Source organism: Corapipo altera, unplaced genomic scaffold (genome assembly GCF_003945725.1).
Source record: "Corapipo altera isolate COAL_440 unplaced genomic scaffold, ASM394572v1 214, whole genome shotgun sequence".
NCBI classification, from domain to species: domain Eukaryota; kingdom Metazoa; phylum Chordata; class Aves; order Passeriformes; family Pipridae; genus Corapipo; species Corapipo altera.
The window spans coordinates 90,720-118,487 of NW_020885031.1; the positions used below are offsets into that span (position 1 = coordinate 90,720).

The following is a 27,768-nucleotide window of genomic DNA, read 5'->3' on the forward strand; positions in this document are numbered from 1 at the left end:
GCAGTGCCTGAGTCCTCCTCATTCGGCTTTTGCAGGAGCAAAGCCTGACTCAGCCTTACCAAAGCAAAATACAGCCTCATTTGTCTCCACACGTAAATTAAAGGTACCAAAGAATATTAATGAAGTACACTCTGTGATCAGATTTTACCTGATTAATTTTTTAATCACATCTATTTTAGAAGCAATTAAAAACTCTGATATGAAACAGATCATGTGGTTATTTCTGAAAATGGAGGAGGTCTGCTTGCAGTCACAGATCAAAGACTGAGGGTGAGAGGAGAAAAAGAAATCAAGTAAGTGGGTAAATACAGTTCATTCATCCTATTGTCTGCATGCTGCTAATAAAGGTAAAGATGTTCACAGATATTTTTGCCCTTTTAACCTCTCTCCTCATTGATCCAACCATCAAGGACTAATCTTGGGCTTATGGCATCACACAGCTTTCTAACAGCAAAGTGCAATGACACAACCTGGTCAAGAATAGAAAGCAAGGAGGAGGAAAGTGCTAAAATGGAACAAGTAGTTATGGAATGTCGTTACAAAATCCATGGTTTAGCCTCGCTGCAGAGTTAGCAGCACAACAGTAAATCCCACAATGATAACAGGATCCAGGGAAAGTTTCCACTAGCAGCATACTTTCCTGAATTCACTCTTATAGCAGAGGTATCTTAGAGATGCTATCGAAACCTTTACTTTGCCCGTCATTTGGAGGGCGGGACAGGTGTGCTGGTCCCTGTTTCCTACACGTGGAGCTGGAGTGCTCCTCAGGCTTTGCAGCAGTGGAGTTGTCAGACTTGAAACCCAGCATCCTCCACCCCACCACGGAGTCAGGGCGGCAGCGAGCCCGGGGGAAGTTACGCTTGGAGAGCCAAGAATACCTTATCTCAGAGGATAAGGTGGAGCTTGACTTTTCCCCTCTTGCAGAATCGGTTATTAAGTAATCTGTTTATGTCACACATACCAGCACTCCTCGCAGGGGCATTGCAGCAGCACTGCGTTACCTTCAAGGAAAGGAACGTGCTCTAAATGAATGGGAAGGGTTCTCTCACATGGCTCAGGGCAGTGCCTCTTCCTCATTTCCCCCAGGAAATGCTCGCTTTCCTTCCACAATCTGCCCCAGACCTGGGCAGACCCCTGGTCTCGTCAGGTCATGTTTCTGGGCACCTCCAGCAAAGCAGCTCCTCCTAACTAACCTGTACGGAACCGTTCACAGAGCCCTCCCACCGAGACAGGTAGCAGGGAGTGGCTGTAGGGGGGGTCATTTTCAAATGTCAACAGCCGATACCACAGTGACAGCATTCCAGCGTAGGACCAGGCCGAGGTGCCACCTGAGAGAGGCAGTAAACCCCCTGGGAGCAGTGCCAGGGCCGCACTTCTGCCAGGTGTGGACAGTTTCTGTTAACATTACATTTACTTGGCAATTGTGCCACGCTGAAAATGTCTCAACAGCCTCCTGACCAGAAATTCCTCCCCTCCTTAAAAAGCCAAGTCCTTCCCTCTCCCCCGCACCCTTATATGATCAAATCAGTGGGTGACGTGGTCTTTCAGAGTTTCTATCTCCCTCCCACAGGCACAACCCGAGGGCATCACTGACCAAGCAAGGCATGTTCCTCCCTTCTCCCCAAGAACGTGCCCAAGAGGGATGCTCAGGGTGACAACTTCAAAATTCTGCGTTCACCTGTCTGGAATCAAACTGACTCACAAGCAGCAAAGGCAGCCTGGTTTTGAGGCACATTATAATACTTTGCTGAAGGGTTTTCCCTGTTCTCTCCTGCAAACTCCTGCAGCCAGGGAATCCCCAAGTTCGACTGCTCTATCGCTACACCATCAGCTCTCTTCTGATAAAGGTTACAACTCCCCTTTCCCTCACAGAGGGTAAAGAAAACGGTGTCTCCGCTCAAATGAATGAAGAGCCTTCCTAAGAAATTCAATCAATATTGATAGTAAAAAAATACTTGGGAGAAGAATGGAAAGAATAGGCAAGAGAGGCAAACAACTTCAGGATATGTATGTTTCTTCCTCATGAAAGTAGGCTAAAAGTATACACTATCAGAAAAATAACACACACCTGGAGGTAACAATTCCCCTCGCTGTTACCTCCTTCTACAGAGGATGTAGCCCCTGAAAGCCTTTTAGAACAGCAGGCTGAAACCACAGCATGAAAGTGGGGCAGTAATGGAGGGCACTTTGGAGCTAACAGCTCCAGGCCTCCAGACAGATGCTCTCCTCCTTGAAAACACTCCACTGGCAGTGCAGGAATCTAGCAGAGACTTAAAAGCATCTGCACCAAGTGTCAGCCAAAGGTCTGTACTCTGACGTGTTAGCCCTTCCATTGGATCTTAAACTGATCAAGGGCAGGGTTAGATTAGATATTAGGAAGAAATTCTTCCCTGTGAGGGTGGGGAGGCCCTGGCACAGGTTGCCCAGAGAAGCTGTGGCTGCCCCATCCTCAGAAGTGCTCCAGGCCAGGTTGGACAGGGCTTGGAGCAACCTGGGCTAGTGGAAGGTGTCCCTGCCTATGGCAGGGGGTGGGAATCAGATGATCTTTAAGGTCCCTTCCAAGCCAGAGCACTATGAGTCTACAATTCATTCCAGGGAATTAGCTGGCTACACAGCTCCGAGGCTCTCCACAGGCTCAGTCGAGCAGCCCCAGCTCCAGAGGCCTGTCGTGTGCAATTAGAAATACTTGTTTTACCTCCTCTCCTCCTTCCCCCAGCGAGATGCAACTGGTCTCTTAGCCCAATTAAACCAAACGAGGATACGCACATTGGAACATGGGATATAAACACACCACTGCTGCATTAACCACAAGTTTTTCACAGCCCCTGCAGACAGTCAGAAGGACCTTCCTACACTCCTCGTCACCAACAACCACTTCCATTATATTCCTGGAGTGTCACACGTGGGCAATACACACCACAACAGCATGTGGCAACATTTAAGACAATAAAACATGAGAAATATTCTCCCTCTCTCCCCTCTCAAGTGGTTTTGCTATGCCAAAGCACCAATTATTCCAGCAGCAAAAGGCTAATACAAACCCGACCCTGCAGACAGCAAATGGCCTCATTAAATACAACATGATGATTTATAGCAACTCAGCACAGATTACTTCATCCCAGAGAGCAAGAAAACAGGTTTTTCGTGGAAAGGACTTGCTTGGTTTGTTGGAAGTGTTCTAACTGCTCTTTTTGGAGATTATTTTCTCTCCTACTGCTGGATCCTCTCCTGTCCGTTACCAGTGACAATGACATGCCTGTAACCCTACACCTTTCAAAGCATTTTCAACCTAAAACCCACAGGCATTTGTTTGCAAGCAAAGAAATTAGAATAAATTATATCTTCAAGTCAGGAGGGGAAGGATAGTGCTGCGAGGTGACATCCTTTCCTTTCCAGTAGAGTCCTACCCGATCATGCTCCTTTCCTTCTCCCCCACTAGTTTATCAAGCCCACGGTCAACTGATCCTCAGAAAATGAGAAAAAGAGAATTTGCTGCAAATAATTCACTCCTATCAGCTTCAGAATTTTCCAGGAACAACCTCAAAGTAAACTCCTGTACATTCCTTTCACCTTTGAGATTTCACAACATTTTTAGAGAGGAAAAAAACACACTTCCAAAGGAGTCTACTCTTTCCCTAAAAAAGTGAGGAAACTGTTTGCTCTGTTAAAAAGTTCCCCCTCAAGGGAAAACCCTTTTCTTTATGCCTCCCGAGCTCAGAGGACAACCCAGGCAAATGTCCACCCCAACACTCAGTACAAATTCTGCTGCTTTTTCCACTTGGCTTCTCCACCTGCCTCTGTACTCCTGCACTCCCCAGGGCAGCGGTGATAGGCAAGTGTTCCCAAAACTCTATTCCCAGAGGAAAGCAAAGCAAACAGTTCAGGTGTTTCATAGCCCCTGTGCAAGACACAGCGAACAGGACTTTGGGGGCAGCAGCAGCATGTGCCGGCACATGCGACAATGTTCGCTCCTGAACCGAAAGAGAGGATTTCTTTAAAAAGCCAGTTCCACCCCGACCAAGTTTACTCGTGTTTCACTCAGTTTTATGTGTGTGTAGGATTCCCTGCCCATCCTACATAACAAACACCACAGCAAAGGCACCCTTCCTCCCCAGCCAGTCCGAGTCTCTTACCTTCCACTTCTTCTTCATCACATACATGTTTAAGGAAGGAAGCCCCTCTATCCAGTACTGCCTCGTCCTCCATCCTATAGTAATAGAAAAGAAAAAAGGAATGCTCAGACTTCTCCTGGAGGGAGCTGTTCGAACCAGCCCAGGTCCTGGGCAGGTTAACTTGCAAGCTGTTGTTCATGTTCCTGTGGGCACTCCTGTCCTCCTTCCAGTGCCTGCTGTTTCTTCATAGAGCTCCTTTCACATGGCGTTTGCTCTAAGCTGGCCTCACGTAGCTCGAATTCTGACCTTGAGAGGACATCAGTGGTGACAGGTGTGAGCAAGGTAATCCCAGCTACAAGTCTTTGGGGGTTTTCCTGTTTCTTGTGTTGGGGCTTTTTTTCCCCCCCAACCAGGCAGGTTGGGGGCTGTCTATGCAATAGCCAAGAGTTTGTGGAATTCCAGCTTCCCTGTCAAGCTCTCCTGGCAGGCGGCAGCGGGTTGGGCCGCGTCCGGAGGCGAGCAGGCACACGGACACACGTTCCACTGCACAGCCCAGCTCTGGCCAGCCCCTTAATACCAGCACAGCACACTTGTCTGCTGGGAGCCCAGCTTTGTGTCACATGCTGGCCTTACAGAAATCTGACATATGAGGATTATCCCGAGACCGAGCTACAGTAAGTCAGACCATCACAGCAGTCATTTATGTGTGTCACCCATTCATTCATCCATTTGGGGAAGGGTTTTAGTAGTTGCCCTTCCTTCCCCTCCCCTTTCCCCTCCACCTCTGATCCGTTTCTGTGGACAACAGAGACTCCTAATTCCACGCCTCGGCCATCGCTGTGCTCCTGCAGCGCTGCCCAGAGCTCCTGCTGCTGTTTCCCCCACAAAATCAGACCCTGCCCACTCTCCAAGGGCACATCTGCAAATCCACTCTTGACAAGCAAACACAAAAATAATAAAATAATAATAAAAAAACAAATTGGAGCTGTGTTAAATAATCTCCTTAGAGGCTAAGCACACATTTGCTGCTCACTGCTGGGCAGTCGCTGGGGGGGCTTTCTATGCAAATACAACTGGGACTGGAATGGTAACCTGTTTTCCTACCAAAAAACAGGCATAAAACACCTCTTCCTTATATTCCCTTGGTAGAATAGAGACAAACTCAATCCAGAAAGAGACAAGGCCTTCAAAACTTCTTCCCATCCATACTGCTTCCATGTAAGACCCTCCAAAAGCAGTAGTAGCAAACATTTAATTTTACGATTGTTTTAAGAGAATATTCAAATTCACGAGTGTAAAACCTGAACAGATGAATACCAAGAAAGCAGAATGCCTTAGGGTGTCTAACTTGCATGCCAACACCTACTTGAATAGAAAGTAAAAAATAAAAGATAAAAAATAAAACTCAATCACAAAAGAAAGCACCAGAGTCCCATTTTCTGAGCAGTAGCTCTGAGCCACCTCTGCCAAGTTTTCCTCCACCCTAAGTGCCTTTACTAACCCACCACTGGTTTCATCCTTGGCTCTCAGTCTGCAGCTGAACTCCCAAAAACAAGTCTCAAATCTGTCACAGATAAAAAAACAATGAAGAAAAATGGGTCAGATTCAAACCCAGTACCAAAGCCTATGGAAATACACATTTTTCATTTGGATTATTGGATGGCAATGAATAATAAAGCACCGTACCCAAAACCATATGTGAGCACCAGCCCCCAAGGTTAGGTCCAGTCCACACCCAGCTCCTCTTCACACAGGTTGCTCCTGCCCGAATCCCAGAAGCCAGAGGATTTCCAGCAGAAATTTCCCTGAGCTAGGAAAGGTGCCATTCCCCAAGCAGCTGCTGCTGGGCACGGAGGGGTGGGACGTGCTCCCTGCCAGCACAGCACGCCAAGCCAGCACTCAGGCACACACCAGCCTCCCCTGAAAGCTCCAGCTCTTCACTCAATTATTCAAGACTATTTATGCATCTTTTCTGAGGCAACAAAAGGGAACATATTCCATGGATGCCCTTGCCTGTTTGCAACGGTTGTGAAGGCACAACCCAATATTTTTTTTTATCATTTTTCTCCCACAAAGCAGCACAGTAGCAGCTTGCTATAAACACAACTGGAAACATCTGGAACAGATGGGACTGGATTTCCAGACACAACACAAACCACAGGCGTTTTTTTCCCAAGCAAAGTCTGTTCTTACCCCGGGATTCACCTCTGTTCCCCGAGCATGGACACATATGCAGGTGTATAATGCACCTGTGTATCCCACAGCCCTCCCAAACACTGTGTCCCAAGGCCAGTTCCTCTGTCATAGGCAGCATCAGCCCAGGTATGGGGCAACTGAGAATCTACAGTCTGGTAGAGGGGAAAAAGGGAAAAGAAGGGAGCAATTTCCACTGCCTGCGAGGGGTACGGTGCTGAGAGTTCACAGGTGCCATCCCCTTGCTGAAATGTCTGCCCACAACAGCAGAGCATCCTCCCAGTGTCACCCACAGCAGCGGGAATGGCCCCCTTGCTCCCAGGAACAGCACCTGGAATGGGTTTATCACATTTAACAGCCACGCTTTCTAGCCCCAGAGGGCTGGAAAACTGCTTAGGACACACTGCAAGGCTGGTGCTTTCCCTGAAACACGGATCTGAAGGAGCTGGGGGGTTTTAAAGGGCCAGGAATAGAGCTTGTGTTGCCTTGGCACGGCGCCCCGGCTCTAATCCGCAGGAGTTTGGTGATTAGACTCCAAGCGTCACCCTCCTTGACTTGGTCTTTTCTGCCCTTCTCAGATTAACACAGCATTTCTGCGGGCCAAAATCTAGCAAGAAAACATCCTTTACCAATTTGCACAGGGAAACTGTCTCAGCCCCCTGGAATTCTTCAAATACCATGAAAAGGGAGTTGCAGAAACTTTACCAAAAAAAGAAAAAAATCACGTGAAACAACAAGAAAATCTTCAGTTGGGTCTTTAGGGGAAAACTGGCAGAGTTCTGTCAGTGAAGCACCTCAGCAAGACCAGGTATTGTCACCATCCCATGAAAGCATATATGGAGAGGAAAAAGGGTGGAAATAATTTCAGGGCCTCTGAAAGGAGATATGCCTTCAGTTAAGTCTGGTTTACCAGCTCCTTGTCGTAAGTAAAGGGACATTCAGGCACTTCTCATCTGGATTCACATCCTCGTGACTGCTACTGAACGTTTTGCAAACAAATCTAAAAAAAAAATAATCAAAAAAAGACTGGGTTTCTATTTTCAGGGTCTAGATCTGACAGAATACACTCCAGTGAAAAAACACGAGCTGCTTGAGTAACTGGTCTCTCCGGGCCAATGATTAGATCGGTGCCAAATATTTTTAGACACGATGTTATGTGTCAATAGGGTTTGAACGAGAGTCACACACGGCCCACCCGGCACAGCAGCAACTCGGATCTGCAGAGCACCAGCAGAGAGAGCTCACAGAAATATTCCACCAGACTACTCGGAAAGAACAAGACCAGCTTAGTACTAACAGGGATCCTGGACTTCCTAATGTCTAATGCATTCATCTGCCAGCATTTGTTTTGCTCCTCACATCAGGAAATCTTTCCGCAGGTCTCTGCGCTGCAGCACCAAACACTTGCAAGGCATTTTCCAAGCAGCAAGTAACCTCGGAGTTCCTGTTCCCGGTGCTACTCGAGGCCAGCTCCAGCTCCCCCGGGAGATGGAGTGCTGCCACCGCCCGGCTGCACAGCTCTGGAGCCCTGGAACTCGGGGATTGAGGGCAGGAGAGAGGGAAAGTGGTGTTTGGCGTAAATAAAGAAGGACTGATGTGGCAACACGAGTTGTTGCGCTCAGTTACAGCTCGCTGGAGTGAATAAACGCCTAACAGAGCTGGGGAGCATAAGGGGAGAGTTACTGCTCGCTGATAAGCTTTTATGATTCTGCCCATTTCCAACGGCTTTTGCAATCAGGAAGAAACCGCAGCAAACTCCGGATCGCACGAGGAAAAAGAAACGGAGCCAGTTCCGTAACTGAAGCACTGTAACGCGGAGCCACGTGAAAGTCACATTAAAGAGCAACCCAACGAGCCGGGGCATGGAATGGGGCAAGGGTTGAGGGGAGAGGGAGAGCACCAGGTCATGGAGCAGCAGTGCCAGCAGCTCCTGTGCCACAGCTCTGCCTGGCAGCTGTGGGGAAGCTGTCCACACTCCTGGGAAAGGCACAGGCAAATTGGATCCTCCTGCGTGTGCAGAATCAACCACCCTTCACTCCACTTCTCTGAGCCCGGCACCAGTGACCTGTTAAGATTTTTTTCCCTCAGAAAACTGCTGTGGAGTGGGAGCATGTGGATAGGGATGCTGAGGGAGAAGAGGCAAACCCAAGCAAACAGTGCACTGGGCATCACGGGTTGAGCTCTTTGGCAGGTCCCAAATCCCACAAGGATTACACCTGAATCCACACACAAACCACTTCCCCTCACCACGTAGCTCCCAAACACAAAAGGGGAGACTGTTCCAGTAAGGAACACCCACAGCCCCACACTGCTCCCCACAGGCAGAACCAACACTACTTGTGATGAGCAACATCACCCAACCTTCAACTACAGAGGGACCAGCATAACCATTGGCCAGACCCGGAGTGTCCCTCAGATGGCACCTGGACCCGAGCAGGTTGAAGTGCCACCAAAGGTTTTCCTGTCAGTGACAGCCGGTGCCCTCACCAAGCCACTCAGGTTTGATGCCGAGTGTGCATCCCAAAGGGAATGAGTCAGCCAGCCAAACAGGCTGCTTCTGTCACTGGGCTGCACAGAGACAGAGATAACATTATTCCTTTTCTCTGCAACCTGTGAAGCATTTGGATACTGCAATTGTAGCGACCAAATAAACAGGAAACCAAGGAGGAGACTTGGTCCCAGCTGATGCTCTCACAGCCCGTACGCAAACGCTTGAATAAACAGACCTAATGCGACCCGTTCCTTCTTAGGGCCCTGATGTGCTTTGGTTTTCTCACATACTTGCATATGGGCCCTATCACACAGAAAAAATGAGCTTCTGACTATACTCAGCACAGCCTGGTTGATGCACTTTTGGAACACGTTGCCAAATTTATCTTGGATGCATTTTCCCCTGTCAGCTCTAAAGCAGCATTTATTTACAAGCTTTCTCAGCAAAAAGCTGTACTCACCCCGAGCAGGGCAGGACAGAATCCCCTGCTTTCTGCACAAAGAACCTGCACTGTAATATTTATACACCAAATAAATTCCCAATTAAGTCACCTCATTAGGTGAAATGTTTCCCTCTACGGAGGCGTTCTCAGGGATTGAAACTAAGTCCCATGATAGGATTTAAATACGACTCTCAGTTCTTGACTAAATCTTGTTTTCAAAAACTCTTCCAGACTGGAACGTCAAGAACTCTTAAAAGTTTATCTCAACTCATAGGTGAAGCCTGAGAGAGCACCTTCCTGAAAACGAATTGAGAATCATTTGCGTTTGTGTTGACAAAATAAGTTTATCATTTGGATTTCAATTTTAATCCCTGACAACTTTGCAAGAACTTTTCAGGTTGGAGACGTTCCAAAAATGAAGTAACTCCTAGGAAAAGCAATTAGGAGCGAATGAAGTTGCAGTTTTCTTGTGCACAAACAATGAAGTAACACTATCAAAACACAGGAAAATACAGGGAGAACACTGGCATTGGATGCTGGGGCAGGTGTAACAGTTGAAGCTTTTGTTTCGTTATGTTTAGATTACTTACTATAAAATGACATAACTCTATAAAAGCTGATAAAGTCAGCTGCCTCTTTGTTTTCATTTCCTTCTCCTCAAGGAAACCATGGAGCTGCAACTGGAGGCTCAGCAATGAGAAGGCTGTACTGCACTCCAGCTTCACGTGGGAATTGCAGGATCTCAGTGCAAGTCCCTCTCCAGCGGGACGGGGTGAACCTCTGCTGCTGAGCACCTGGCTCCTGCCACATCCCACATCCATCTGCTACATTTCATGTAGCTACAGCCAGGAAAAGGTACAGAGACACCCTGAAAGGAATTTCTGGCTTGCACTTCCGCAGGAGCTTTGTGAGATGGAATCAAATGGGATGAATCCACAGGAAGAAGTGATTTCAGACTGCAAATGTTATGAATATATCTGTTTGAGGATAACATAAACCAGACATTTTTCACAGCTTAATTTTCCGCAAAGCATGAAACAGAAATAATAAAAAAAAAAAGCTTTCTCTAGAGGCAGAATGTCAGGTTTCATACCCACAAGCAGTAGTGGATTTTTCCTAAAAATTATTATTTCAAGCCACCCTGTGGCATCTGATCTATTTTTTGCTATTTATTACCGTGACAATGTCATGTCCTGCAACATTTTTGTTACAGTTTTATGCCTTGGAGGCAACTTCTTACTTGACCCTGTGTCTGTTTGAAACCAGCTCTGGTTTATAAAGTAGCAGTTCCTTGTTCCAGCCTGGTGTTAAGAGCTCTTTTCAGGGAATCTGTGCCTAAGTTGTGGTGTCATAGGACCGGGAACCATCACAAGCGTGTATCTGACATCAGCTCAGAACACAACTTTCAAAGTACAGAATAACCAGGAGATATGGATACACCTATGCAGAAACCTGGACAAAGAAACAGCAACTGTGGGAATTTTTTCCAGCATCTACCATGTATTGCCCACCCAGAGTCTCCAAAAGCAAGGCATGGGAAGCCTGGCCCAGAGGCAGATTCCCTTCTATAAATGAGGATGTTAGAGCTCGGTCCTGCCTTTAAAAGAACAAGGCTATCTGGAGTGGGAGGTGCTGGGTTTAAGTCCATTTACCACAGAGCAAAGGAACAGGCAGTGTGTACAGTGCGGGGTGGGGCAGCGCGTCACTGGCACCGCTCACCCAGGACTGCTTTTCTCCAGGGAAAACAACCCAGCATGCTCCATCCTGGCTTCCCAGCAAGCAGTTCCCTCACCTGTCCTTCCCTGTGACTGCTCTGGGGGGGAAAGTTCTCCATAGTGATCACCCCCAGCACAACCCACGAAACGTGTGAGACCAGCTCATAGCTTAATTTCACTTCTGTAATTACAGTTTGGAGTTTTTCCCTTCCCTCAGGCTTCAGACTTTGAAATGTTCAACTCCTAGGGCTGCGCCTTGTCCCACCATCACCTCCCCAGTCACCTCTGAGATGGTGAAGTCACTCTAAAAGCATCACAAAGCTCTGGACCACCGATGGCAATACGGGTACAGAGAGAGTGTGTTGGCTTCCTGCTGTGAGGAGGACAGGCAAAGCCTGATCCAGCACAAAGCTCGGCTGGCAGAGGCGGTAAGCCTGTTGTATAAAACATTTTGGACATATCTGAAGCAGCCAAGGGAGCTAATGCACTCTCAGCACTTCCCAGAGTGCAGGCGCAGCATTTCTGATCCAATTCTAAGTGTTCTGACGTGAGACGTGGTTTCACGATATGCTGGTTTCAAAAACATAATCCAGCATAAAGGATATTTTTAACAGGGATGATTTCAAGAAACTGCTTCACCACTTCCACAGGCAGGAAATTCTCCAAGTTTGCTTATTGCCAAATCCTGCAAACTTTACCTGGTTACCAGATGACAGTCTTCAGAAAATCTGCAATATTTCCATGTTGGAGCAATTACTCCAAAGTAAGATGGGACATGATATCACTTCAGCTCACATCCACAGGGCTGTGATCAGAGCACACAGGTGTAAAACTAAACCAGAAGGTCATACCTACCAAAACCGAATGCCAGCACACACACACATGACTCAGGCAGAGGAAAACACTTCTCCAAAAATATAAGACAAGTAAAAAAACCAGTGGGCTTTCAACCTCATCCTCACTTGGGTGCCAACTGCTCATCTGGAAGACTTTATAGCAATGGTTCCCTGGGGTGACAAGACAAAATCTCTGCTGAGGAAGGTCACTGGCATCGGTCCCGGTGCATGCATCAAACGCTAATTTAATAACAGTCACTCAAAACTAATGCAGACCTGAGAGCCAGAAATGCAAACAGCCAACTTTGAAACTAAACTCCCTTCTTGCCTCCACTGGCTGCACTGGGAAGTAAAAAAAAAAAAACAAAAACAAAAAAACCCAACAACAACAAAAAAAAACAAACCACAAACACAAAACCCAGCAAAACCCAAAAATATAATAAAAAAATCCCCACAAAACCACAAGCCAGTGGAAGTTTACTGAAGATGAAGAAACAACATTTCCGGAGAGGAGAGAAGGGAGAGAAATGCAAACCCAAGTTATTTTAAAGTCATCTGAGACTAAACTGAAATAAAGAATTTCATCACTTCCACCAATTTAGGCTCCAGTCAGAAGAAAGTCACAGCCCACAGCAGCACAGACCCAGGGAGCCGTTCTGTCTCCTAGGAGCGCCAAGTGTTCACCAAAACACTGATTACACAAGCCACAGGGCCCAAGGGATGCTGGTCCCTCACGAGTGACACCCACGAGGATCACTCAGCACAAACACGACTGCAAGTGACAACTGCCTTCTGCACGGCCACAGATCCTGCTCCAGGAGAGCATCTGCCCTGCCTTCTGGGGGCTGTGACCGCGCTGTTGTGACAACACCATGTACGTGTGGTCCCTGGCTACCGCTAACCAGACTTGCACCCACAGGCAGGAAAACTTCCACTCCTCAAAATTTCATGTCATAATAGCGGAGGGGCAGGTCGGTAGGAAACTGCTGTAAAAGAGCACTGGCAGCCAGTGGGATAAAAGACAGTCTGAGGGAGCCTCACTGCCATGGCCACCAGCCCATCCACACAGTCCCACCCTTGGCAGCACCTGCAGAGAAAGCAAAGGGGGATTTTTGTAAACTTTGGAGCACAGAGCAAAGCACCACCTGCGGGTGCCCCTTGCCCGTCCGTGCACTCAGCTGGTGAGAGCAACGTGTTACGGTGACCTGTTCGTCACCTCGCCCTCGAGGGGTGATGCCAGTGAGGAGCGGCCCGAGTCCGTGATCTTTACACTCGGCCCTGCAGACCAATTAGTCATTAATAAGAGGCTGGCCCAGAGCAGGCGGGGGCACATGACTGCGTTCTCGCCGCATTAGTCAGCGGACGGAGCGATATGGGTTCCTTCACCAGGACACCAACTCAAACGTGAGGAACATGATGCAGCATAAAAGTAGAGTGGTGTGAGCAGACAACACATGGTCCTGCATAAAGGCAACGCATTTAGAAATGTTCAGCTCACCTCACCAGCAAAATGTGTTTGCTTCATGGGAGAGTCGTGATCTTAGTTTGGTTCTCAGTGTCCTAAAGCTGGATTTACAGCATCCTCCAACCACAGCCAAGAGCACAGAACCCAAGTGCTGAGCAGGCAACTCCAAAGTTTTAACAAGACTGTCCTCTACGTGACATCCATTTAAGGGCAGCTCAAAATAGACTTACTCATATCAGCCTAAAACAAGACTGCGAAGAAAACAACAGCCCGAGAGCTGAAGAGTAGTTCCTTGCCAGAAAGTGTTCACAGCTACTTCTTGTGAACTCCTTCCTTGTGACCCATCGCCATGGAAGAGCAATTCCCCCAAAGCAAGACGTCTGGGTCCTCCAAAGTAACCTAAACACTAGTGTAATGACTGATGAGCTTGGATAGAACACCAAGCAGACTTCTGCAAGACAAGAGAAAATGAGATTTTAGCATTGGTATTTCTTTCAGACAATGTCTGGAAAACTTCATCCACTCAAGGAAAGGACTTTGAAAGAAATCATTCTTCTGGAGAGAAAAAAATTAAAAAATTAAGATCACTTGCATCTCCTTTTTCCAGAGGAAGGATACTCGGACCCCTCTGCAGCCACTCAAGTAAGCTTGTCACTGGAATGAGCTCCTCTCCCGATACGGCAACTGGCTCCTTCCGACTCCAGAGCTCTAGTCCATAAACATGGACTTCTCAGACATCCTTCAAATGTTCTCTTCAGATTTCCCAGGTTCCTCTGCAACTCAGCCCTTTACCCATGAGGGTTTCAAGCCATGGTGTTTTAACACAAGCAAGATCCATAAAAAATTACTTTACAGCTCCCTCATTCTCTTTGCTCTTCTTTGGGAACTCTGTATAGAGCAAGAGTTGCTACTTCTGTTTTAGGAACTATAAACTCAAAGGCATCTTCAAGAACCACAAGTTGATGCTAACACACTGTGCCGGTTTGTCTGGGGTACAGCCCCAGTTACTGCCCTGGGAGACAGCAGCAGTGCTCGGTTGCCAGCTGGGGTTAAACCAGGACAGTCGCTTCGGCGCCCAGTGTGGGGCATGAAGGGTTCAAAATAACGACAGACCTGGTTGGAACGTGCTGGATGGAATTTATAGCTGTTGTTGCCCTGTGGCTATTAATCAGCAGGCTCTGTGCTTGCCATGGGCACCTGTGTGCTGGAGCCTAGAGCTCGTCAGGGGCTGCTTCTGCTCTCAGTGCTCACCCGTGCTGCCTTATCACCTCGCTGCGCTGGGCCTGGGAACGTTCCGATAACAGCAACGACAACACGGCCGCGCTGGGCCGTGGCCAGGGCACAGCTGCTGAACTGGGCAGGCTGGCACTCCAGTGGGAACTTGAGTCCATGGGCTGTGACCTGTGGATGAGTCCTGCGGGAGCAGGACACCCCGAAGGGTAAGTCCGTGCTGGAGAAGGTTCATCTCAAAGCATCTGGCCACCTTGAAGCAGCAGTGGCTGTGCATGAGGTCACCCCGGAGCGCCTCAAAGCTTGGGTCAATCACCCACCGTCTGCTTTCATCCTCTTTTCCCCGTGCACCTGCCTAAGACACTGCAGACAGCCATTCTTTGGGAGGAAACCTCAGGAAAACAACTTGCCATAACTGGTCTGAAACAGTTGGTTTGCTTTGTTATAGATAATTCATAAAAGCACAACAGGACAAAGCAATTTTCACGCTCCTTTTTTAAGCTGTCAGGGCCAAGGAAGCGTTTTGCTGACGTAGTGATTCAGAAAGTAAATAAATAAGAGATGAAAAGCCATTCTGCAGTTTGGCATTTCAGGTGTGGCCACAAAACGATTCAGCATGTCTGGGGATGGGGATGGCAATGCATGGTCAGCAGCCATGGAGCATCATCTGCCCAATGTGGTCATCTCCCGGCTCTTCGTAGCTGCTCCGATTCATCCCTGACTCAGCAGAAATCCTTCCCAGTGGTATTCCTCAGTTCTGTACTTACACGAGTTGGTGCCTGCAGATTTTACCATACATCTTCAACTCCAAATCTCCATTCCAGAAAACAGTACCAAAGCAGCCAACTCCAGCCAATTTAAAAGAAGTTCAGACAGGAAGCTGCCTTTTGGGCCTCAGAAAGCAGAAGAGAGGACAGAGTCATGGGTGTCCCTGGCAGGCCACCCACCTCACCGCATTTCTCTTAAATACAGGCTGCAACCCCCATGGCTGGACCCAGCTGGACCTGTTCAGCAATCACACACACATTGGAGACACCTGCTAACAAAGAACTGCCTTATGTCCAGCACCCAGTTGCAACATGGCTGTTTAAAGGTAAACAGGAAATAGGCCACAGTAATATTCAATCCCAGTTATCTGCACCCATTATCTTGCATTTTTTTATTGCTAAGCAGAATAACTGGCCTGGGAACAGAGCCAGAAAAGCTGGGCTGATACCACAGTTCAAGACTTCATAGATATTACTGAGAATTACAAGTTAAGGGTCACATCCATAACTGTACTGACCTCTCCACAGAACCCCCCAGGTACCTTGAATGAGTCACAAGTCAAACCTTCCCAGGAAAACACTGAGGTGATGGTAATCCAAGGCATTACTGGACCAGGAACACTTAATGCAAAGGTGCCTCATTCATCATTTAGAACTAAAAAGGCAGAAACAGGTTCAAGAAGGATGGGCTTCATTTGTAGAAAAGTTATTACAGAAACTTTTACAGGGATCTCTGCACTCCCACATTTCTGAAGGGACATTCAGGTTATTTGCTGGGAGATATATTTTGAGCACGATGAGCTTAAGTTGGTCTTTCAATGCTTTTTAATAAATTAGGTTGTACTGCTAATGTTCAGTGAACTGGACTCTTCTAGCTTGATCTTTAATTCGAGTAATTATTTTAAAAGCAGGAGACATGATCTCCCTTTATTCAGTCTCTGGAGAGGATTCTGACACTGAAAGATACAGTTGCGGTTTCCACAGGGTTGTTTTCAAGTGTATTTCCTTTCAACAAAATTTATGTTATTGTATCTCTGGCAAAGGAAAGAGATGGGTGACCCAAACAAAACTTGGGAAACACAGAGGTTTTACTTTTGCAGCAATTCCTGTTCTTTTGTTCACAGGTCCAGAGTGCCCATCCCAGGTTACATTATAGTACAACGATCACGGTAAGGTGCCCGCTCCTTTAATTTATACTGCCAGTAGGAATAAGCCATGAAGCTGAGCAGTCAGAGCATCCTTGGCTGGAGCCCCATGCCCACAATCGCCAAGGCAGGGCGCCTGGGCTTGCCTTGTCGGTGAAGCACGGGCCTAAGCCCACGCTCCGAGCCCAGGCTTGCTCACATTCCTTCTGTGCTAGCAGGCTCTCAGGCTGAGCTTCAGAGCACTGCCAAGGGGGCAAATGAAAAGCCAACATAGGCAGGCGGATGAGCTGATGGCTGTAGGTACCTTCCAACTGAAATATGCTACTGTAAATCAATATTCTATTCTGCAGCCTCTCTCTGACACCACCCTTCGAGGTCCTATCAAAGATGCACTCAAGACTTTGCACTGGTTTTCCATCAGTTTCCAACCCCACCCTGCAAGCAGCTCACGGCTGCAATGTAGACTTTGTCCCCGTACCTCTCAGGCCCCACTGGATCAATTGTCTCCATGCACTGTCCTATCTCACCACACATTTCTCCTCTTCGTGCCAGTGGAACTACTCATGCAGGACTCACCCCAGCACGGCACTTCAGCGTGGCCTTAAAGGTCAATGGGTTGAATTACCTCCAGGCCAGAAGTCACCTGTGCTGAAGTGTTTTGTGGCACTTAAGGCAATGGTTCCACGTTTCCAACCCTTCTGCACCGATACAGGTGGCACTGCACTGAAACTCCACCAGCAGCGCTACAAAGGCATCCAGCACCGCTTCCGTGGAACGCCACACTCACACTTCTCCTGGGGCAGCGCTCCTCAGACCTGGTTATTGCTCACCTAAGAGATCATGAGATGTTAAACAATGGATGTGGAATACTCCCGTGGCACCACACGCTGGATTGCTGTGCCACTGAGGCTCTGGAACAGAGCTTCGCTGGGGACACAAGAGAACAAAGCACCGTCTCTTTTTCCCTGGTGATGATTGTTCCTGCCCAGAAGGACACACAGGAGGCTCTGTTGAGTGGGGCTGCTGGTCTTGAGCTGTGCTCTGTGTCTGCTGAATGCACAAATCGTCACCCGGGGAAGTGAGCTCACACCAAGCAAATTTAACAAGAATTTAGGTAAAATCCACTTCAAGATCACCACATTTGCCAGCCCTGAGACCTAAGCAAAACGAGGAGGTCCAGTTCCTACGTATGAGAAATACACTTCAACTCCAGTGCAACACGCAGGTTTAATATGCTTAAATGTCACTTTTCCTCGAGCTACTGAGCAACTATTTCCCAACCTCATTCTATACAGTCTTCTCATATTTAGTAACCTTGATGAAAGATCTTTACGCTTACGTCGAAGGACTGACAACGCGTCTGAAGTGTTATACAGTCACAGGTACAATAAAAGCAGTTAAGTTTTGCAACCTTCTGTTCAAGGTTAAGAGTTGAAATGAGATCAGTAAACCTTCAGGAAGTGATTAAAACGAAGTAAAAACTTATTTATAAAAAGGGGGGAAAATACTCTAATCTTCAAGTTGCACACACGAGTGCAAAAGAGAGGCAAGTTCTGTTTTGGTGCCTACTATACAAAATAGAGAAAACAGGAAAATTTTAATAAAGATGATTAGTTAACATGCTCCAGTTGTTGTCTTTGACTTCAGATTACACATCTGCATAGTCATCAGAATCAGGGCCTTTGCACGTCTTGTTCAGAAACTAGTAGCAGAAAAAGACCAAAGACACCACAGGAATAAATGCTAAGTGAAAAAAGCCAAAAATTTGTTGCACACGCAAACCCACCAGGATTTATTGCATAACACCAGTTCATTGTGGTAACTTGTAAAAGAAAGTAAAATTCAATCTCCCCTGGGGAACAATCACATCAAATTTCAGCCTGTTTCATTAACTCCACAGATGAGCAGCAGTCACTTCACAGAGGTCAAAAGAAGAGGTACCATTCCCACCACAGTCCTGTATTACTTATATATTATTACTAATTATATTATTATCATTAGAATTGAACGAAGCTATTTTTGTAATTATCATTCCTAAGACAATAAAGGGATCTGAGTAATCCTCAGTCTTAAAAGAAGTCATTCAAACAATTACCACCACCACCACCACATTCAGGTTTTCAACTCACTTCGAGACACCAGATGTATGGATCAATACTTATAGAAGGACAATTAAGGCTTATTTCAAGACAGATCTAATACAAAGTATTTACCAATCATATATTATATAGTAGCAAAAGAGAATGTAGTTATATAATACAGTTGGGATTTGAAACACCAGGACTTGGAAAATTCTGCTTCCCCGCTAAAAGGATTTCCTTAGGAGTAGGAAATATACAGATCAGTCTCCATCTCCCTCCGTACACATTTACGTATATAAATAATACCTCTGTTTTAAATCCTCCTTCAGTTTCTGTTTTACTTTGGCAGCAGAATGAGCTCTGCTAACAGCACACGTTTCTGGAATTCAGATGCTGAAAGTTCATTTGAGCCACAAAATCAAAGGATGCTGATACTGGTGGCATTGAATCATTACTTCTGATTTTTCTGGATAGAAAAGGAGATAAAAAACAAGCCTGTTTGCAATTTCCCCTGCTGTACTCGGAAGGCTTAGCTGTACTCCAACAATACAGATTTACACTGTTCAATTTGGGCAGAAATGCACAGTTCCAAACCAAACTGAAGGCCAAGAACTGAGATGTAGCCTTCTTTGATTTTCTAATTTCTCCCGTAAAACTCCAGGCAACTTCACCCCACTGACAGTCCCTGTGGTAAGTTCAAACCTTCCTTACGAGAAAAGCTCCTAATTGCGGGACAGCAACTCAAAGACATTTTTATCTCTTCAGTTAATGTAATTAGGCCATTGATAAACAAGAGTTCTGCAGCTTTTTCCCTACACCATGCACTGTTTTATCACCCAATTACGGGCGCCGTAATTGTCTCCGACATCTCCAATGGCAATAAAAAGCATTCCTGCCACAAACTGCACATGACCCTGTGCAAACTCAGGAGAAACAAGATGCTGCAGCCACCCAAAGTTCAAGGGCAGGGGGGCAGAAGCCTTGCTTTGAGCAGTTGTGGGAATTCCTGCAACCTTGACCATTTTATGGCTGTATTTTCATTTCAAGCCACGCAGGGAACCGAGCCTTCTTAACTGAGTTAAGAGAAAGACCTTTGCCTCCCCATCCGAGTCTTGCTGTTTAGCAGGAGCACAAAAGAGAAGCTTTCCTTCCACCAGACGCAGCACAATGACACAGAGACGCGCTCCTTTATCAATATTAACCGTAAACTGCTATTACTGGCTTTTCAAAGAGCACTCCCCCTCCCTTTCCGAGCCTTCTAAGTGGATTTGGAGCCGGAAGCAGCTAATTGACTTGGAACGAGGAGTTATCAGAACCTCTTTTAATTTGCTCAGAGCGAGAGTTCCCATTCTCAACCTAATGCACACAGAAAATACGTGCGAGGCAGGGCGCTGGAGCGTGACAAGGATGCTCCTGCGCTGAGGCCATGAAGGCATTTTCACCAGCACCGAGGGACCGGCCGGCGCCGCAGCACCGGAGTCGGAGCGCCGCGAACGCCGTTTGCAACGAGGCGTCTTCAAAAACCCTCCTCCAAAGTCCTCCGGTTCTCCCAGCCCGTAGGAAGGAGACGGAGTGCAAACCAGTAAAGTTATACTGTTTTGATAAGGAGGTGTGTTACAATGTTATGACATAAAATATAAAAACTTGAGTTTAAAAAAAACGGAACCAAGGTGATCGGCAAATCCACAGTAACATGTGGCAGGTAGGCACACAGGAGCATCCCTTGCTGTACCCACAGGGCCCGTTTTTGGGCACTCAACTCCAAAAACACCTATTTCCCCCAATATGTCTTTGCTCAAAGCAACACCTTGCCTTTATGACTGTGTCTCTCTGGGAGGACAGCATCTCTGACTGCGACTGCAAACAGCAGTTCGCAGACTTACTGGAAGAAAAATAAAGAAAACTTTTCTCTATACTCTCTCACACAGCAATTTTCCTTCACTGCTTTGCCCAAAACACCTCCCAGCTCTTTATTTACTACGGCTCTCCAGGGTGGCAGCATTAGAAACCCTTCAGCCAGACACATAAGTGGTTTCCTCACCCTCTTTGATAAGCAGGTAGATCCGAAAACAAAGGGACTTATAGATTTTTCCATTCTCACGGGGATGTTTTTCTGTGAACTGCACTTTGTGCACAAATTCAACTTTTTCTTATCAGCGTAAGACATCAGTAATCGAAGCATTTGCCCTACACCCACAGCATTTCAAAAGCTCCCTTTAAAAACCTGCTACAAGGAATACCACAACACAGCACCAGTATATGAGGCTGTTCTCTGGCTTCAGAGGAGTTTCAAGATTTAAAATCATAACATGGAAGCTTGAAGGAGAACCCTGCACGGTTGTGAGCTGCAGAAAATCCTGCCGGACCTTGCTGGGAGCTGACTGGATGAGTGCAGGGTGTTACCTTGCCAGGAATGCCCTGTGCACACAAATGAAACCTTCATCCCTCCTCCCCACAGCTTGGGGGGACGAAAAAAAATAAAAAAACAAAAGAAAAAAGAAAGATCCATAATTCCTTCTCATCCCACTTTTAAGTCAGGACAGCAGCAGGGGTGAAATGATGAAGAAGCAGATTGCATTAACATTTGCCCTTCGGATCCCAACAAGCCTCACAGGCAGGTGAAGTTACTGAGAGCTAAAATCACCAGCTGAACCCAGGCTTTGCAAAACTGAACCCATCCTCCGACACGACCAGAGTCACCAGGAAAGGTCTTTGAGCACAGAACGGCAGCCAGGGAAGGAAGAGCACAGACTAGGACAGATCAGCTCATGTACAAGCTCTGAGCGAGCAGAGATGCAAGCAGTCCTGTTTAATTATTCTGCACAGGACTGGAAACTGTAACAAAATGAAGGTTCGCATTAAATACTTGCTGAGGTTCGGGTGCCAAAGGATTTTTGGTCGGGGGAGACTCTGATGCACAATTTCCTACTGATATCAACCAAAATAAGAACTAGGCATATTCCTGCAGCCTATCACTTAGCACCATATTCTGTCCCACACACAATATGAAACTCTACACATTTTGTTAACACCACCTAGACGAGTTTCTTTTTTTTTTTTTTTAAATGGGAAATAGACCCATTACAGGAATAACCAGAAGAACAAAGCCCCTAAGTAGCCGGCAGCACACGCACCAAGTCCCATTTAGACGCACAGTAACTGCACCTCTCTGACACAAAAGGCGCAAGTCCCTATATTTAGTACGTGGAGCAGTTCTCCATCGGAGCTGCTCCTGCTCGGATCTGCCCCAGGGCCCAACCTCGCCCCCTCACGCACCCAGCTTCACCAAGAGGAGCAGCTCTGCGGAACGACTCCGCAGGCTCCCGCCGCGCCCCGAGCCACGCGCTCCTGGAAGAGCCCGGCGCCTTTTCCCACGCCCTGGGAGCTCTCGGCACATCCGAGTGCACCGGCTCCTCCTGAACGCGAGTGCTGAAGGGGTGCGCTCCTAAGGCAGGAGAAATACATTAATAACTAACGTTGTAGAAATAATAATAATAATAATAAAAAACCCCAAACCAAGCCCAAAGATGGTTAAATCTTCATTTCCCCCGCGCGCTGTCGCTCTGCGTGGCAGCGCTCCACAGGAAGCGCCAAAAGGGCAAACAAGCAGCGAGGAGCTGGTCTTGTATAATAAAACACCCCGTACGGCCACACACCAGGTGGAAAACTGAAACTCTGGGAGGGACGAGGATCCCCCCGACCCGGCGGCTGCTGACAACTCGCTGAAGATGAACCGAAACCGTAAAAAAAAAAAAAAAAGTTTTCCAACACCGTGAAAGGTTTCTAAAATTGGCTTCCAGCTGAGCTGGGCACCGAGAAAGAGAGCGAGGAGACAAAAGCGTGTCCCGGCGCTGCCGCTCGCTCACCTCCGGGGCTCGGGCTTGCGGCGTTCCTCCAGCTTGGCGGCGGGCGGCGGCTGCGGGGCAGCCGGGGCGGCGGGCGAGGGCTGCGGGGGCGCTGCGGGCGGGCTCAGCGGGGCATGGCGGCGGCCCTACACCTGCCCCTCCGTGCCCGTGTCCGTGCGGCTGAGCGCCCGCGGCAGCCCGAGCGAGCGGCGCGGCTGTGCTGGCGGCGCCGGCCCGGCCCGCATTTAAAGCCGCCGGCGGGCTCGGCCGTCCCCTTGCCCGCTCCCATCCCGGCCCGTCCCGTCCCATCCCATCCCCGGCCGCCGCTCGGCGTCACGGGGCCCGGGGCGGGGAGCCCGGAGGAGGAGTCTGCGGGCCGGGTTTGCGGCTCCCCGCCCCGAGCCCCGCGCTCCGGGCGCGCCGGGGCAGGTGCGGAGCCCCGCGGCCGGAGATGGGGAGGATGGCAGCCAGGGACACAGCCCCCGGGGAGCTGGGAGCGTGTGTCGCTCCCGCGGCGGGATCCCTGCCACTGGAAACGCACGACCCAGGGCGCATCTGGGTCGTAAAGGACACGGCTCAGAGAAAAAAAAAACACCCAAACAAAACGCAACCAAACAAAAACATAAAAACATCCCCAAAAAGAACAACAACAAAACACCTCGGGGAAAATGTAGAAACCATCATTCGGTCAGCTCACGATAATTTTCCAAGGAAATAATACCTTACATGTAGCTTCCAGCACGGCAAGGCTCACCTTGTTCACCAGTCTAGTCCTAGTTCTTCCTCTCTCTCCTGCACACACACTTCTATGGACACTAATCACTCTTCCAAAGGTTCCCTCTGGACTGGTGTTGGATGAGAGCAGCAGTGCCAATATTCCACATCTTGTTCAGTCAGCTGTGGCTCCTGCCCTCAGCTTGACTGTCCAGGCCAAGGTGACGAGATCCATAAAATATTTTTAAAGCCCAGAGCTCTGTGAACAGCTCACAAGGAACATGGCAGAGCAGCAATCCATCACGGGAAGGACACAGACTCTCAGGGGAACAAAGGAGGCTATTGTAGCTCTGTAGGGGGAAAACTCCCCTTCTTCGGCAAGGTTTAGGATTACCACAGGCAACTGCCTCTTCGGCTGCTCCTCACTACCAAGTTCCACTTTTGTCACCTGTCCAAACTCCGTACTAGGGAATGACATGCAATCCATTGGCCAGGCAAAAAAGCAGCAGCAACAGAAGACACAGCACCTGCACAGTGGAGTTGAGAGCACTGCAGAAGGATGCCTCTGCTGAATTCTCCCTCTCCCCCTACTGCTGTCACCCCTATGCTGTCCCCAGCCCCTGAGAACAGACAATTGGCTTTAAGCCACTGTCCCCTCACCCTGGTTAATGTTTTCTTCAAAGATGTCAGAGCCGTGGTCTGCACGTGGATGGGTCAGGACTTGGGCTCCACTGCTCTCTTTGATAAATCCAGTTCCTTAAGTACATGTTCTTCAACAACCAGTGAGTTTCCAATGGGTACAGCAATGACTCCCATGCTCACAGCTGTATTTCATTTCAAGTAATGACAGTCCCTTATTAACAAAAGCAGAGCACCAAATCAATTGGGAACCTCTGCATACTCAAGACCTAACCCAACTCTTCCCCTCTTCCACAGGCTCTGAAGCAAGGACTGCTCTCTCCATGCTCCAGCTCCCTGATGATGTGCCAGTTAGCCTGTACCTTCACTTCACTTTATTTTTAAATGACCTGGGAAGCTCCTGAAGAAATGACACATTAGCCACTTGAGAAGACTGGTGTTGTTTCTTGCCACTTAGGCAACTCATGGGGGTTCTGGGATCCCTCCAAAGGTTGCAGTCCCTCAGTGAAAGCACCTCCTGGATGCTCCTCAGCAGCACTCAGAGCCACAAATAGCTCTTAGCTCGCTATTTTAGTAACAAACCTAAATAACTCCCTTACCAATTCCAGTTTTCCTCACACCTCACTGAAACTTCACATACTGTCACTTTAAACCTGTGCATTGGATTTTCTGGCTAAAAAAAAAAAAAAAAATGTTTTGCCATTAGGATGCATGATTCCAAGTCAGTCTTTAAATATACCATCGCTACATTTAATCATCTAAAACCCTACCAAGAGCCACTTCCAGAAGCCCTTAAATCAAGAGCCAGGGCAGTTGTCTCGGACAAGTTTGAAAATGAGTACGCTCTCTGTGCAAGAGAAACACCCAAGTAAAATGCACTAATAATCCTGTCTGTCATCGTGACTGACAAAATAAAACCCGCCGGCTAGAGCCGACTTGTCGGACGCGCTGTATATATATGTACCTTTTGGCATTTCTTACGCGGCTTGGCTCGCGCGTTCCCGCTCCAAACCTACCCAGCCATTTCCAATATTTTCTCTGTTTGATTTAATAACCGGAGATAAGCTCGTCACTCAGGCCCGCAGCCCGCTAGCTTTCCCCCCGCTGAACAGGCCACGGAGAAGCAGTTTGGCTCGGGAAGCCTTTGGCTGGCTGTTTGAACCTGCCTTTCAAGCCTGCTGGACCCAGCCCTGCTCACAAGGCACAAAGTCAGCCTTCGCCAACGCCAGCCTCCCATCCCAGCTAAGGCAATGCCTCAGCAGGGCACAGGACAGGATGCCACCTTCACCAAAACGCCTGCTGCCGCACAGGAATTATTTGGCTGCCTCGTCATCCAGCGCACACACATTCTCCTCACTCAGCTAACTCAGGAACTCGTTTTCCAGCGAGGTCACGCAAGGTATCGCTGTCAATGACAGCATCTGACATGTGTATGGATAATGAGAACAGGCAAAGTTCTGATGGTGAAGATTAGAGAACATACACACGCGCATGCTCGGTGGGACTGGAAGGGTAGAACTTTCCCTGTGGGCAGGTTATTCCATAAATACATCTTGCAGCCTTTCTGGTAGGTTCCTCGGAAGCCGCTCATGCTGACCACAGCGTTGTCAGTCAGAGGCGACGCTGAACGAGATGGAAACTGGCAGCTCCTGCACTTCCAGGGGTTTGTGCAGACTACCCAGTGATACAATATTTACGTTGGATTAAGTCAGGAGTAATTCAGCCTAAGTCAGGAAGTTTCAGAGGATAAAAGGATCTCAATGGAAGGATCTAGGTGCAGAAAGACCGCAGACTGTGCTTGTCTCAGAGGCTTTGCCTTGGCTGACAAACCATCAGTGCCAGTCATCATTACAAAAGCAGCTCACCCTGAACACACCTGTGCATGCAGGAGATCCTCTTTACACCAACAAAATTCCCCAGACACGTTTTTGAGGACTCAATCCTTGTTCATAGCTATTTCCTCATGACCTTGAGGTGTTGGGGTTTTTTTGGTTTGTCTTACACAGACACAGTCATGCAGCTCATTGTAGCTACTGAATTCAAGGGAACAAATTCCCACACTGCATTCCTTAGTATTACAGCTGAATTAGTCCAATAGCACTGATTTCCAAGGGAACCACAAAAAGCAAGTCTGTAGCTCTCAGATTTGTATTCAAGTCATCAAGAATCAGGACTTGTCTGCCCTTCCCATCCAATTCCCAGGAAATCTAGACAGAAAACAGCATTTCAGCAAGCACTCCCTGATAGCTGATTAGTAAAGGTCTAAGGTGAGCAAACCTATTGGCTTTAAAAACTTGATTAGCAGGTCCTGCCTTTTCCAGTAGTCCCGCCTCAGTTAGCTGTGAAAACAACATGCAGTGGGGAGCTGGCTTAGTAAGAGCCCCAGCTCAGCCCTGCCTGCCTGCCCACTCCCTGTGAAACCACTGCAGGGCCCTTGGAAGCAAACTGCCAAATTCCCACTGACTTCCCCTGCCTCGATCTTTTGCAAGAGGCAGAAACAGGAGGTGCTGAGAAACACTCAGGTGAGGCAAGAGAGCCAAATGCTGGAGAGTTAAGGGGCTTTTGGCAACGGTGCCCTCGATGTGCTTCTCATGAATAATGCACTAAGTCTGCTTGAGAGCAATGAGCCATCCTGGAGCACTCGGAGAGCCACTCAGGTCACAACAGTCCCCTCCTTCGGAGCACAAGAAGAAGTGCTATGGGGATTTCACTGGGTAGGGCAATTGCTTCTGGTACCTTCCAATACTCCTGCTAGCTTCCGAGAGCACAGCGTGTTTGCCTCCAGAGCTTCGAAAACACACGTTGTCTTACACTCACCTGGAAAGCAACACAGGTTTGGGCTTTGCACAGACCTGTGAGCAAGACCTGCCGGTCCCCTACCAACTTCCAGGATTGAACTCCCTAAAACACTCATATTTCCTTGCAAAAACATCCCTTATCCTTTCAGCAAGAGCAAACTCCTCCACGCACCAAAGCGCCGCACCTCTTGCATCCGTGCCTGCCAGGAGCCCCCGAGCTGCTCGGGGCCGGGAGAGCGCAGGGCGGGAGCCTGCGGCGCTGCTCGGGGGCCCTCTGCTGGGAACCAGCCCCCCTTCCCCCGGCACCCCCGGAGCAGCCAACCCCAGCTCCAGCCCCCCCGCCCCGAGAGGGGCGAGCGGCCGCTGTCCTCTCGTGGTGAGCCCTGGCCCTGGGGAGCAGCGGAGAAAGAAGATTTCACCCGCCTCAAGTCGTGTCCCGCTCCCTGCTCCAGGGAACGAGGCCAAACCAGCCTCTGGTCAGAGCCAAAAACGCAGGGCTTTGTTAAAATAAAGAAAGTGTGTTTGTTCCTGCACCCACAAAACCCACCAGAGCGTAGGATGCCGAAACACGCGCTTCCGCCACCTCCAGCTGTTGGGAGGCTGGGACAACAAATACTCCCACCTCTCTGGAAGGAGGAGAGGGCTAAGGAAGAGCGGAGCAGCCCAGCTGACTGAAGCACTTCTGTGCTCTCAAACACATCGCCTGCTCTCTGCTTCAGAGCAAGTTCAGGCAGAAAGCAGGTCAGAAGGGACACATCCTTTCACAGATCAGGGCAGGAGGGAAATCCAGGGCTGAAGTCAGCCCCCTGCAGCACAAGGCTCGTTGTTACCCCATGAAAATGGGGTACAGACCTGGAAGCGCCTCTCTGCTCTCTGATAAGTATGGGTGGGCAAATGGGGGGAGCAGTATTTACATCAGGAGGATTTATTCTGTTCCCAGTTTCTCCCCAGCTGTCATTTTGATGGGTTTAATTCTCTTCCTCATTCCTCAGCTATTGGCATCCTGGGCCAAAAAAAAAGAAAAACAAACCACAAAGAAATCCCAGAGGGATGGGCCAACCAGCATTCCAGCCCATTTGTACAGCACCTGCACTGTGGTCCAGACCAATTCTCCTGAGCACTAAATCCTTACAAGAGCAATAACCACCACCATTATCAAAATCCTCCTCACCTCCTGTGCAGCAGCTCAGGAAAGCTTCTAATATTTTATTGCTGACTGGAAGGACGTGGAGAAATCTCACCCTCTCTCCGTGTAAGGCCCAGTCCAACAAACAGCATGACTAGTACAGATCAAC

At 48.3% G+C, this 27,768-nt stretch overlaps 1 protein-coding gene across 9 annotated transcripts in view; it reads right to left on the bottom strand.

Moving 5' to 3' along the window:
- The window catches only part of SLC4A4 (solute carrier family 4 member 4), a 140,328-nt gene that overhangs the window by 87,297 nt on the left and 25,263 nt on the right, over window positions 1-27,768 (bottom strand). For 7 of the 9 annotated variants that reach the window (XM_027668194.1, XM_027668190.1, XM_027668191.1 and 4 more), the window contains one exon: window positions 4,134-4,207. In XM_027668194.1, the coding sequence (XP_027523995.1) occupies window positions 4,134-4,206 (73 nt within the window). In that variant the 5' untranslated portion in view covers window position 4,207. Of the gene's footprint in view, window positions 1-4,133; window positions 4,208-8,915; window positions 8,923-22,343; window positions 22,387-27,768 lie in introns of those variants that run through there. The other 2 variants (XM_027668193.1, XM_027668192.1) reach the window with 2 other exon arrangements.